The 13,406-nt window shown below is 64.5% G+C and overlaps 1 protein-coding gene across 1 annotated transcript in view; it reads right to left on the reverse strand.

The window, feature by feature from the left end:
• Positions 1-3,567: 3,567 nt before the first annotated feature.
• The window catches only part of KCNN3 (potassium calcium-activated channel subfamily N member 3), a 19,655-nt gene continuing 9,816 nt past the window's right edge, over positions 3,568-13,406 (reverse strand). The window contains exons 4-9 of the mRNA XM_026080915.1: positions 12,092-12,510; positions 8,032-8,173; positions 7,300-7,410; positions 5,333-5,460; positions 5,057-5,126; positions 3,568-3,945 (exon numbers count right to left, since the gene is read on the reverse strand). Of these exons, the coding sequence (XP_025936700.1) occupies positions 3,649-3,945; positions 5,057-5,126; positions 5,333-5,460; positions 7,300-7,410; positions 8,032-8,173; positions 12,092-12,510 (1,167 nt within the window). The 3' untranslated portion in view covers positions 3,568-3,648. The remainder of the gene's footprint in view (positions 3,946-5,056; positions 5,127-5,332; positions 5,461-7,299; positions 7,411-8,031; positions 8,174-12,091; positions 12,511-13,406) is intronic.

Consider the following 13,406-nt stretch of genomic DNA (forward strand, 5'->3'; position numbering starts at 1 on the left):
GGGTGTGCAAGGTGCGAGGGGTGCGGGGTGTGCAAGGTGGGGGTCTGTAGGGGGTGAGGGCTGTGCAGGGTGTGTAGGGTGCAGGGTGCGCAGGGTGCAGGGTGCGCGGGGTGCAGATGCAATACTGGGAGAGCAGGGTGTAGGGTGCAGGGTACAGAGCACAGGGTGCAAGGCATAAAGTGCAGGGTGCCGGGCAGGGGTGCAGGATACAGCATGGGGGGTGCAGGGTGCAGAGCTGGGGGGAGCAGGGCTGCAGGGTGCGGGGTATGGAGTGCAGGGTGGAGGCTGTGGGGTGCAGGGCTGGGGCTGCAGCGGTGCTGCGAGCCCCAGGACCCCGGCCCACACGGCAGGACACAGCCTGGCCCAGCCGAGCAGCCTAGGCAGCACCGAAACCAGCATGATGCCTCCTCCGCCCAGCCAGGAGCTCCTGTTGGGGCACTAATCAACTCTGACGAAATCACTCTGAACCAGACAGCTGTGCCCAGGAACAGGGTCTCTTGCACAGGTTGTGATACTGCAGCTTTCGCCACTGATATTTCATCACCCTTCAGAGCCCCAAGTCCTCGCAATCTGACATTTCCTGGTCTTGTCTTATTCAGTTTGATTTACCAGAACTGATTATGAGCCAGTAAGGAGGTCCCTGCTGGTGATATCGATTCCTGGGCATCGATGCTTCCCTCAGTTAGCTAATGCTCTAGGAAACATTTCTGCATCTCTCACCACTGCTTAAACCACAAATCCAGCGCAAGTCCCTGCAGGACATGTTGTACAAGGCAGTTTGTGCCTACACGAACCACAGGAGAGGCGGGGAAGCGTTTTTCTCTGCTGGCTGCCTGGAGTGGAGACTGTATTTTATGCTCATTCTTAGAATTTACAAAGTTTTCTTCATTTCCATGCTTGAAACCTCCTTACAAAGACCGGCAGAAGCTTCTTCATCCCCATCTTATAAGAGGGGCAGTGGGGCCAAGGGGTATCTGTAGGCACACAGGGGTCAGCAGCAAGGCTAAGAAGAGACTTTGGGTTGCTGCCAAGGCAGTGACAGGACGGCAGGTTGCTGCCAAGACACGACGCTCTCCCAGCAGTCCTGCCCACTCGGCAATTATACTAATAAGACCTTCAGAAAGGGGAAGAGCAGCTCATTCACGGAAGCTGAGTATCTCCTGCTGGCCGAGGAATAGAAAATGCTGGCAGTGATCTCTGTGCACCTCCTCGCCTCCCTGAATGCAAAGCGCGCTACAGCAACGACCACATCTTGCTACTGTGCCACCAACAGGCTTAACGCAAGCACACCTCTGCAGTGCCAGGACCTCGCGTTGCCGAGCGCCTGCGGCGCCTCCCCTGGAGCCGGCGGCGGAGGAGCCCTGCTCCTCCACGGCCTGCGGAYGGCTGGAGCCCGGGGGCGGGAGTATTCCTTGCTAACTACCGCTTGTTTTCTACGTAACTTTAATTGTAGGGCATAAGGAATAAAACACCTACCACCAGCAGTAAGTGGAGTTTTGCACAGAAATCCCTATGCATCAGGCTGATATGTCCCTGCCTACGTGCATATGAAATCCAGCGTTATTTATGGAAGTGAAAGAGTTACAAAGGAGAAGATTACAGGCTAAGTATACCTGGAGTAACACAGTGACTTTGATTACAATTACTGACACTGCTGGGTGATGTGTAATTAATATCGCGGAGTAATTACATGGTTACTTCATCTGTTTAAAAATATATAAATATCCTCTGCTGAGTTTTCACTGAAAGCAGCAAACACCATCCCCAAAGCGCTAAGACACAAAGCTGGAGCCTCCCAGCAGCAGGAGGCTCCGAGCAAAGACCAGACAGAACCAGGAAACAACAAAGGGGCTGAACTAAGAATTATGCAGGGGAACAGTGAAAGGAGACGAGACCACAGCTGCTTCCAGAAGTACCTAGGCGATGCCCAGGCACACGTCTGAAAGGCCAACACCAGCACAAATTAGCCGTCCGCCGCTGCAGCCTGCTCTTCGCAGGGCGCACGCGGGCTGCTCGCCGCCGCCCGGCACGCGGCCGCTGCCGCAGTGCTCTGCTCCTTCTGCAGGTGTTGTGGGGAAGCGGCAGCCAGCGCCGCCGATCGACGCGGGGCCACGGCTGGCTTTCCTGCAGAGCTGCACGTTGCAAAACGCGGCCCTGGATGGTGCTGCTGTCCTCCGCCAAACCCAGCGGGATCAGTACGAACAAGACGGTCTTTGTTTTAAACAGATGAAGCGTCCCACTCAGTACTCGTCTTCCCCAGCTACTACATCGCTTTACAGTGAGCCCCGTTTGACCCAGGCGAATTCGGCGCTGTCAGCTCGGCTTGAACACGTACATTCATGTTGCCAGAGAAGATGGTGTTTGTAGCTAATTTGCTTTTTTCATCTGTCAGTTCTGAGGCCTCTTCAAAGAGCACCGGGATTGGAGACGTGCCCAGCTACTTCCCGAAAGGCGGGGGCGGTCCTGGGTGGGTGATGATGCGAGCGACTCAGGATCCATCGCGCAACCCGGTCTCCTCCTCGCGGCGCCCGGGCGGGCTCGCGAGCCCCCGCGCGCTGCCGTGGGCCGGCCGCGGCTGCTGCTGCAGGTGCCGGGGCTGGGGCAGCTCCCCGGGGCCCGGCCACGGAGCCCGCCCCGAGGCTGCTCCTGCGGAGCAGGCAGCACCTGCACATGGATCTTACGCTCGGCAGTTTGCACGCGGCTTCCCTCGAGCGGCGGCACCAGCCTCCGGGGCGCCGCCAAACCGTGCCCACAGCGTCGGCTCGCGGCACGTTTCCTCGGGCACAAGGCAGGTACCGGCTCCCGCGTGCCACACACCGCTCCGATCCCGGGGGGACTGGCATTCCTGCCTGCTTTAGGCACTGCTTTCTGGACTCCAGCACTTGGCTCCAGGCAGAATATGACACTGACAGTTCTTTTTGGCCCTCACTTGCTCTGCCTGAGCAGAAAACACTCACGACTCTGAAGAAACTCAGGCTAAAGTGAAAGATCATCACCTACCCTGAAATGCAGCAGATGTATGCATGTACTCATGTGTATGTCTTGGCAAGGAGATGGGATGGGGCATGGACATCTTAGGTCAGAGCCTGTGCAAGAAATTACGATATTGGCATCTGCCCGCCAGGGCTTTGCAGTTGCGAGAGGAGCAGAAGGCAAGGGGAGCTCTGCGTCTTGGCAAGCGACTGGTCCTCCCGCCCCAGGCGTCCTCGGCGAGACGAGCGGGCCGGGGAGGAGCGGGGCCGGCGCGGCCCAGGCCCCCGCGCGTGGTCCACACAGTGGAATACTCTCCCTCTGGTGTCTCCGTTGCTTCAGTGCTTCGGACTTTTTTTTTTTTTTTTTTTCAATGTGAAGACCTGAGATTGAGCGTGGATTTCTGTCCTCCACCGAACACTGCAGCACGGGCCTTGCCAGAGGCTTCGCCTCGCGTCCACTTCCTTCACGACATGTAGAGGCACCTAAACAGGGATTAGATTTCCGATTCCAAGGCGTTATCAAACCCCGAGCATCAGCTCGGCAGCGCGCGTGGCACTGGCTTGGTCCGAATGCTCCTATGGTGGTTCCAGAACCAGAAGAAAGTCCGTTTAGATGGCAGGACCTGCACGTAAACTCTTGCGTGTCCCTGGAGGGCTGAGGGGCTTGTTCTGCGTTTTAGCAGCTGCTCGAGCTCGTGTAAGGGGTGGGGAAGGAGGTGGAGCTGACCCCGATGGGGCTCTCGGAGAGAGGGGTCTGCGGGGTGCCCACAGCCACGCTGACGCCCCGCGCCTCGATGACGGCGGCGAGCAGGCGCTGCTGCTGCTGGCGCAGCATGTCGGCGATGAGCAGCGGGAGGGAGTTGAAGCTGGCGCTGAGCTGCTCCAGCTTGGACTCCAGGCTGCCGATCTGCTTCTCCAGGTCCTCGCTGCGGTCGTTGAGCTCGGTGATGAGGTCGTACATGACGTTCTGCATCTGGGGGGGGGACAGAGGAGAGGGCGAGGGGTGAGCGCGGCGGCCGCGGGACCACCGCCCCACGCTGGCGGGCTCGGCTCGTGCGGCAGCCCCATGCTGTCGGGGCAGCGGCTCTAAGGACCCGACCAGGCACCGTTTTGGGCTTTCAGCCCCTTCCCGCTGTCCGACACCCCCGTGCCGGCAGCCCTGGGCTCCAAGAGCTCGCACGCTTCGCACAGCGGAGGAGAACCAGCAGCAGCAGAGACGGGACGGGCGCCGTGACGAGCAGGACACGCGAAGAGGGCAGCAGGGGACAGGAAAAGGGGAAAACACAGCTCAAGAGGAAACGCAGCAAGGAGGGAAAGCGCGAACGCCAGAACCAAGAAGTAAAATGAACTTTCTGCGCGTTGCCCAAGAGTCCTTCCCGCGGACACGGGAGCCGGGGCTCAGACCCATCACCTGCTCGTACTGAGCGCCTCCGCGGGCGAGACGATCCCTGGAGCCATGTTTGTGCAACGGCAAGAGGGGGCTCGCTCCGGGAGAGGAAGGGCTGCCGCGCTCGCTGGCCGGCGGGACACAGCGCGGGCATGCCAAGCTCCCGGGAAAACCCGGCCGCAGGCCAAAGCCGCGAGGGACGGCAAACAGCGTCTGCTCCCATCCGGCATCTGAGCATGGCCGGCACCAAGGGCCAGCTCCGCGGGCCGGGAAGCGTGCCGGAGGACACACACCGCGAGCACGGCTTGGCTCGCCGGCTCTTCCGCTGCCAGGACATTAAAATGATGAAAACCTGCCTCCGTGCAACTCAGGCAGAGGGAAGGGGAGAAAGGGACTGCCAGGAATGTGTTGCTAAAAGATGAGGATCATCGGCTGGAGGCTTCCTGATGGTTTCTAAGGGGCGTAAGAGCGTGCGGCGAACACAGACCCTTACTGGAAGCGAGCTGCCCCCCCTCCCGGCTCATGGTTCGTGTCTGCACTTTCTGTTCCGCCTCTGCAATCCCACAGCAGCTATTCCCAGCTGATGTCCAGGGGGCTGGTGCATTTTGCGGTCAGCCAGGTCTGCTTTTGCTTTTTGAAAGCGAAGAGAAACATTTCCGCAGCCTGGCCAGGCTGAGGGATCATCGCAATGACTTGCCTTTGAGAGGTCAACCAGCGTGTTGGCCTGGTCGCTCAGCTTCCTCTGCTCCATCTTCACGCTCCGCAGCCTGGGGAGAAGGAAACAGCGATACGGATGCAGCCCCTCCCCAAGGCACAGTCATCGCCGTGATCAGAAAACACACCTAGAGACACTGCCCAGGAACTGCTGCTTCCAGGGAAGCAGAAATCGTCCCCGCTCCACGCCCAGGGCCGGCTCGTCCTCCCCCCTCCCCGCTGCAGCCCCGCGGGCAGCGGAGCCGCCGGCTCCACTTACTGGTGGATGGCTTGTAGGAACTTTCTCTGGTGCTTCCGGACTTTCGCATGGTCGATCTTCTTCAGCAGCTTGGTGTGCTTATAGATGAGCCACGTCTCCCGGAGGACGTTGGCGGCAGCATTCTTGATCTGCAAGAGAAGAGCGGCAGCCGCAGGTCACTTTCCCCATCTGGGCCAGCACATGGGACGTGTTGTTTTGTGGAAACAAGGGTTTGGCTGCGCCTCGGGCTGCTCGTCTGCCATCAGCAGTAAGTGCTGTTGCGAGAGCACTTGACTCGCCCCCAGCTGGAAGCAAAGCGCTCGCCTCCGAGCTCAGCGGCCGCCCTGGACGTGCTCACACTGTGCRTTTGCAAAGGATCATCCCCGGCCTGCACGCAGCTGTCAGGGCTGCTCGGAGCGGAGCAGAGCCCCCCGCGCTGAGCAGCGGCTCTCGGCCCCGCGGGTGCTGCATCCCGGGCGCAGGCGCAGGCGCCCAGTCCCCTTCGCCAGGCCCAGACCCCGACAAAACGCCCGAGCGTCCCACGGCTCCTCCGCGGCGAGGGGCTTCCCGCGCGCTCAGCGGGGTCCGGGGGCTCGCGGAGCCGTGCCGGGGGAGACGCCTGCCCCGGCCCTGCAGCATCCGAACCGCAAAAGAGCCGCTTCCCCGGCAGAAGCATTCGGGGGACGGGGCCATGGGGCCACGGCTACTTCTTGCTCTCCTCCCGGCTCGTTAGAGCTCTCCTCCGCGGCAGCTCCCTCTCCTAACGAAGCTTTCCGCATCGGCCACCCCGAGACCGAGCAACGAGCCGGGCAGCCAGCGCAGCTTTCCCTCGCGCGCCTGGGACAGTTAGCGGCCGGAGCTGGAGCACACGCGCCTCAACCGTGGGGCTTTTCCAGATTCACTCCACCTCCCTACAAGCGCACGTTCCTGCCCGCTTCGGCAGCGTGGGTGCGGATGGCCGCCGCGGGGAAGGCGCTGATGCCCAATACGTGGCCGTTTCGGTGCTGCCGCTGCTCTGCACGACCCGTTTCCACCCGGCCTTGCACAGGGGTGAGCAGACCGTCCCCACGCCGAATTTGCCCGCAGCAGCGCCAGGACGGGTCCCCCCGTGCCGGGACGGGTCCCCCTGCAGCCAGCGCTGCTCCGCCGGGCACGGGCACGTCGAGGCACAGCCTGTTCCCGGGGCCGCGGGCCAGGGAAGCCTTTCCCAGCGCTCCAGCACCGGGCTCCTTGCCCGTGCACGAAGCCTTACATTAAGCTAATGTCCTCGCACTGAAAAAAAATGATTGAAAAAAAATAAAAAAATCCTGAAGGCTTTCTCATTTCCCGACTCCGGGTCTGAGCCTCGGTGGGAGGCGGCTCTCCGGTGCGCGGCCACGCGCCGGCAGGCTCAGCCCCAGCGCCCGTGCAGGGACGCAGCTCCGGCAGGCTCCCTGCTTCCACTGCGGCTCTGCTGCTGCGCTGCAATTAATTGGCCCCAGGCTGCCTGGCACCGAGCCGGCGGATCCATATTCCCGGGGGGAGGAGCAGGGCCCAGCGCCTGTTTGCTTTTCCAGCCCGGCCACAAATGCCGCCGCACGGCACCTGCGCCCCTGGCTCCGGCGAGCGCAGCCGCTTCCACGTAGGAATTGCTGCCAGCGACCCACCGGAGAAGGACGCGTTCCCACGGATCTCCCAAAAGCCCCCCACTCATTGGAGCCTCAAAAATGGGCAAGGGGGTTGGGATTTAGCTCCCCAAGAGCGAGGGGTTTTAAGGCAGCTACCGACATCCTCGGGGTCCCCCGGCTGGTGCCCTGGAGCCGAGCGGCTCTGAGTCAGACCCCCCTCTCTGGAAAACTTTTCTAGCGCCCCCCCCATCAGGGGCAAAGTCGGAATAAATATCGACTCCTCCAAGGAAAAACCCCTCCAGGCGGCTGCTCTCCCGGGTGCAGCTGCGCTGGCTGCGTTTCGGGGCTCGCGCCCGCCCGCCCACCCCGGGCTGCGCTTACCCGCTTCGTCAGCTGCGTGTCCATCATGAAGTTGTGGACGTGCTTCTCGGCTTTGGTGAGCTCCAGCTTCCTGGCCACCACGGCCACCACCAAGGCCGTGCAGCCGGCGCCCTGCGCGGGGACAGCAAGCACAGGTCAGGCGGCGCCGGAGCCCCCCGTATCCCGGCGGGAAGGGGGATAGCACGAGGTCTGGTCTGGGGGACCTGGAGAGCGGCGGCTCGCTGGGGCGGGGGGAGCCGGGCCGGAGCCGCTGCCTGCGGCTCGCGGTCGTCCCCGAGAGACGAGGCGCCGCGGCGGAGGAGGCTGCTCGCGGCAGCGCTCCGGCGCGCCTGGCTCTGCCCGTGCCAGAGGAGCAGCTCCCCCTTCCCAGTGCCCTGGCAGAGACCCACGACCCTGGCGAGCGATCTTTAATTTATTAAAGAGCCATTAATTAACGCGGCGGGCTGAGCTGCCTCCCTGCCGGTCCCAGCGCCCGCTCGCGGCTTGCTCCGCTCGCACCAGCCAAGCCCGGCGCTGCCCGCGGCGAGACGGAGAGCCTGAGCCGAGGCGCCTTTCCCAGCTCATCGCTAACCGCAGTTCGGTATCGCCGGTGCAAGGTTTTGCTCTCCAACGAGCAGGGCTGCAGCGGAGACCCGCTGCGGAGACGGGGCGTGTGCGGCCGAGCCGGCCGTGGGGCGGCTCCCGTCCAGCCCCCTGTCTGGCCCCGCTCCCGGCGCGCGCCGCGGCCCTTACCATGATGCCGGTGAGCAGGCAGACGCCCTTCCCGCAGTAGGTGTGCGGCACCATGTCGCCGTAGCCGATGGAGAGGAAGGTGATGGAGATGAGCCACATGGCGCCCAGGAAGTTGCTGGTTACGTCCTGCTGGTCGTGGTACCTGCCGAGGGGACGGACGTCAGCGCTGCGGCTGCGAGTGCCCTGGCGCCGCGCTGGCCCCCAGGCACGAGGCTGCACGCAGCCATGAGACATATCATGAGACCCCGGTGAAAAAGAGGAATAAAGACTGATAACACAACGGCATGTTCTGCAGCAACAGCAAATTCTCAATTTCCAGCTAGGAAAAACCCACATGCACCAAATCAGAAAGCTCAACAGAAAGGGCTTCTGCTTTCGGTCAGAGCTGTCACCATGTCCCCGGCGTCACGTGGCGCAGCGGGAAGCTGCCGGAGAGGCTGGGGCTGGCAGAGACCCATGCAGGCAGTTTGCAGGGTGCATCTGCCGCGGCTGCCGGCAGGGAAGCGCGTTGCTCTGAGCGAGCCTGGGCTCGTGCATCCTGCCCGGCACCGCTGTCTCCATCTGCAACCTCCGAGCCCCGGCGCTGCGCGAGCGTTGCCTCCTAGCAGACCGTGCTGGAGGTCTGCAGATCAAACCCGGCGGTATCCGCCTGACACTGGTGTTTTCCTCCCGTGTTTCCCTGCGCCATGCTTGCTCACACGCGTGCGTCCCCCCAGCGCCGCTGGCCGAGGCGAAGCTGCCGGCCGCCCCTCCTCGGCGCCCAGGGCAGACGGTGCCGTGGGGCTCCGGGGCAGGGATCCCGCCGAGGCTCCGGCCCGCGCCCCGGGACAGGGCTGCTGAGGGCCGGCGGACTCATCACATGCTCGAGCACACGTGGAGCTTCCGCAGGTCCAGGGATGCTGCGAACTTTCCATGGCCACGTCGCCACTTTGGAACGGGCGAGCGGCAAAATCCGGCGCTGTTTCCTGCCCTGACAAGGTCGGCGGCCCCTGGCCGGCCCCAGCAGCCCAGCTGCTGCTCCTCCTGCCGGCGCGCGGCCGGGAGCCCGCTGCTCCCGCGGAAAAGCCGCCGGGCAGCACGGCCCGGAGCCCCCGCAGCCGGCCGCGGCCCCCGCGCCCCACGCAGCTGCTCGCCACGCGGAGCCGCGGCGCAGACACGCGCTGCGGCCCCGTCTGCCAGGGCCGGCTGCCTTTGCCAGGCAGGTTTCTCTCAGCCTCCTCGTGAAATCATTAGAGGAAAAACAGATGGAGCTTTTGGCAATTCCCTGCAAATCAATTCGTCCAAGCTTTTCAACTCATAACTCTCCGAACAGTTGGGTTTTCTTCTCTTCCTAAATCCCCCCCCCGCAAGTAACCAGGGACTCACGAAAGGCTGGAGCACGAGCGAGTGTCTCCAGCAATCAATCACGGCCAGAATCGCCGCAATCCGGGCAGGAAGGGGGGTTTTGGCCGGGGGCGCGGGAGAGCGTCCCGGGTCGGGGCTCAGCGGCGGGGGGCTCCCCTGCTCCCCGGCACGCATTTCTCCCGCTTTCGCCCGCGGGCGGCTGCGTTCCCCCGATAAGGGCCGGGGGCTGCCGCCGGCCCGGCAGGATGTGGGGACTTGAGCCGCCCGCCGCTCCCGGCCGGCGGGAACAATGCGCCGGGCCGGTGGGAGGAAGGGGGTTACGGAGTGGCCGAAGGCACCGAGGTTTTCTGTTCCAAGAAGTGCTGTGAGCAGCAGGAGCTCGTAAATAGGAGCAGCTGGCATGTGCCGTGGCCCGCGCGAGCCGGGGAGCAGGAAGAGGGGCCGCCCGCCCGCGCCAAGGGCTGATGCAATTGTTTAGACCCGAGCGCTGATTTCCATCACCCCCTCGGCCGCGTTCCCTTGGGAGCGCGGCACCAGCCCCGGCTCCCACGGCGCGCAGGGGGTGCTGGCGCTCGGCCGGCAGGTCCACCCCGAGCGTCGCGCCGGCCGCCCTGGCGCCCAGGTGTCCCCCTGCTCCCCAGACCTGGGGGAAGGGGGTTGCACCGGCGCACGTGCATGCACACGTGCGTGCGCCCCGCCGCCGAGCCGGGCCGCCAGCGATGCGGCGGCGCCGCAGCGGCTCCGCGGCGCTGGGGAGAGCGTGCCGGGGGTTGCTTAGCAACTCGCTGCCTTTTGGAGAGCTGCAGCCCACCCCGAGCGCGAGCGGGTGGCGGGGACGGCCAGGAGCGGCGGGGAGCGACGCTGGGGCCGGGGGCTGCACGGCGCCTGGGGATGAGGCAACGCAGGGGGACGGGCATCCCCCTGCTCCATGCATCCTCCCAGCTCCTTGCACTCCCAAAGGTCTGTGCAACCCCTGGGTCCATGCACCTCCATGGGGTCCGTGCACCCCCACAGGTCAGTGCATCCCCCTGGGTCCACGCACCTTTCCAGTGTCTGTGCATCCCCTAGGTCCATGCATCCCTCCAGGTCCTTGCACCCCCAAAGGTCAGTGCATCCCCTTGGGCCCGTGCATCCCCCTGGGTCTGTGCACTCCCAAAGGTCAGTGCATCCCCCTGGGTCCATGCACCTCTCCAGCATCTGTGCATCCCCTAGGTCCATGCATCCCCCCAGGTCTTTGCACTCTCAAAGGTCCATGCATCCCCCGGGTCTGCACACCTCTCTGGCATCCTTGCATCCCTCCTGGGTCCATGCACCTCCGCAGGGACCCTGCCCCTCTCTGACACAGCCCGGCTGGGAGCTGCCTGGGTTGATGCTTGCAGCTCCATAGACGCATGGGGGTGTTGGCCGTTCGCAGCAGCTCTTGTGCCTGTGATCTGCAGCGGCTCATCGGCCTTCGTTGCTATTTTTCATTGCTAATAGTTGTTTATTTACTTTTCACTTTTCAGCCTGAGCCCCCCGAGGTGCAGAATCAGTCCCCTGGGAGCCCGTCAGCCCATTGCAGCCATTCCCCATTTCAGAAGTACAAAGAAAAATCTCCCAAATGCAATTAAGCAGCGTACAACTATCCAGCACATTCTAATAGCATCATTAATAGAAACAGGCACCTAAAAGCACCCTGTAAAAGCTCATAAAACCTAAGTGTGCGGCTCCAGTCCACTTCCACGTTATTTAAAGCTGCTCCTGCCCCTTTGCGCAGCCTCGGAGACCCAGGCGAGGCCTGAGGCGGCTAATGCGCAGTGGGAGCCCTGGGGGCTGGAGCCGCCGGCTCGCGGCAGCTCCCAAATGCAACGCCAAGGGCTCAGTGGGCCTGTGCACCGTCGCCCGAGCCTTCCTCCCCCTGCCTTCGGCCTCGCGAGGATGCAAAAGCAGTGCGGGCACGATGGAGCCAGAGGCGCTGGGCTGAGCCCCGGGGGTAAAAACTTGCGCCTTGTTTCTAAAGACAGCCACAAACTGCTGCAACAACTTAGAGGGATTTAATGCGATTTAGCTAATCCACTTAAAACAAATAATAACGTGCATTTGTTTCCTTGAGCGGCTTCCTGCAGACAAACCCGCGCGGCCCCGGCTCCATCCACCCCAGCCCGGAGGAGAGGGGGAAGGAGCCCACCGGCATCCCTGCGAGTGCTGTGCCCGTGCGCCTGTGGGTGCAGCCCAGGCTCCCGGGGGCAGCAGCGCTCGCTCCGAGGGCTGGACCCCACGCGAGGGAGCGCGGCGATGGGGAGACCCCCAGGACGAGCCGGGAGGGCCGGGGGCACCCAGGTACCGGAGCCTCCCGCGGGGCAGGATCCGGGCAAGGCTCAGCCCCGCAAGGCCTGAAAGCCGGCGCACGATGCAGCGGCTCTCACTGCACTGAGCCTGCCGACGGTGGCAGAAGTGGGAAGGGGTTGCGGCACGATGCACCACCCCGCGCCTGGCACGAAGCCCCCGGCGCCTCCCCGGTCCCCGGAGGGGCCCGTCGCCACAGCAACCCCGGCGCAGCGGGATGCTGCCGGCAGCGGGCTCGCATCCGCCGGGTTGTCATGGCAGTCTCTGCCAGCGGCGCGGGGAGCGGAGCCAGGCGCTGCGCCCCCGAGCCAGCATCCTCTGCCCCTGCCCCCCCCCGCATCCCAAATCCCGCCCGGAGCCAGCGCCCGGCCGGGGGTCCAGCCCCGCTCACCTCTCGCACACCCGCACCGTCCAGGCGGCGATGATCCAGAGGGAAATGCTGAAGACCAGCAGCACCGTCCCGGGGCAGATGGTCATGAGGGTCTTCATGACGAAGCGGGTGTTGAAGTTGATCTTGTTGAGCGCCCCGATGCTGCGGGACGAGGCGTCGGTGAAGAGCTTGCTGTGCAGCAGCATCACCCGGGCGATCAGGTAGAGGCGCAGGAACATGGGGATGGACAGGATGATGTCCACGTCCGCCTCCGCCCGCGAGGGCGTGTAGGAGAAGGCCAGGCGGGCTGTCCAGAAAAATTTGTACTCCCCGGGGATGGGGTGGATGGCACAAACCAGCATCTCCAGGCTGATGTAGAGGATGCGCTCGTACGTCATCGCTATCCGCCAGTCGTCGGCCCCGTTGTCGATCACAAAGAGCTGCCGGGATGCAAAGCCACACGGTCACGGGCGGCCCCGGCCACCCTCCCGCGGCGTCCGCGGCCACGGAGAGCCCGGCCACGGGCGGCCGAGGAAGCTTCGCCAGCAGGAGGGAGCAAGGCGAGACCCCGCTAAGACGGGGATGTGCGGGAAGCTGCTCCGCAGAGCTGCGCGGCCAGGAAGGAGCCGGTGGGAAAGGGCACGTGCACAGCTGGGAACCCGCTGCCCCTTCTCCCTGCTCCCACACGTGCTCGGGGCACGGCTACGGGCTGGAGCCACCCCGGAGGGGTGATTCCGGGTGTGGGGGGTGGCCGGCCCCAGGCATCGAGGGGCAGCGCCGCGGCCGGCTTCTCCGCGGGGCGCGTTGCAGCCCTGCATCCGGAGAGCAGCTCCGGTTGCCGCAGCAATGGCGGGTTCATCCTGGGCAAGGCACAACCGGAGCGCCGGAGCAGGGATCCGGGGTCTCTGCCGGAGCAGGGGCCGCAGCGCCCGGGCGGCCTCGGCTCGGCGCCAGCACGTGCAACACGTGGGAGCCGCTCGGCAGCCGCCCTGCAGCCGCCCGCGTGCCGGCACGGCTCCTCGCTCTGCCGGGCGCCGGGGCCGGTTCTCCGCACCACCCGGCTTGTTCCGGGGACCGTCTGCCGAGACGAGAGCGGCCCTGGGCAAAGCACCGCGCCAAAAGGCTCCAGCGGGGACGCGCCAGCTGGAGCCACGGCAGCCGGCATCTCCCGGCGGCCGACTCCGCGAAGTGGAGAACAGCCCCGGCTCGTCCTCGGGGCTGGGAACTCCCCGGGCTTCTCCCGGCCGGCTCAGCTGCGCGGGCAGAGGCCGTGGGCGGCAGCGCGGCACCAGCTGGCATTACTCACTGGAACAGCCCTGCGGCGCGCAGCGCGCCG

This window comes from Apteryx rowi, unplaced genomic scaffold (assembly GCF_003343035.1).
Source record: "Apteryx rowi isolate R43461 unplaced genomic scaffold, aptRow1 scaffold_530, whole genome shotgun sequence".
NCBI classification, from domain to species: domain Eukaryota; kingdom Metazoa; phylum Chordata; class Aves; order Apterygiformes; family Apterygidae; genus Apteryx; species Apteryx rowi.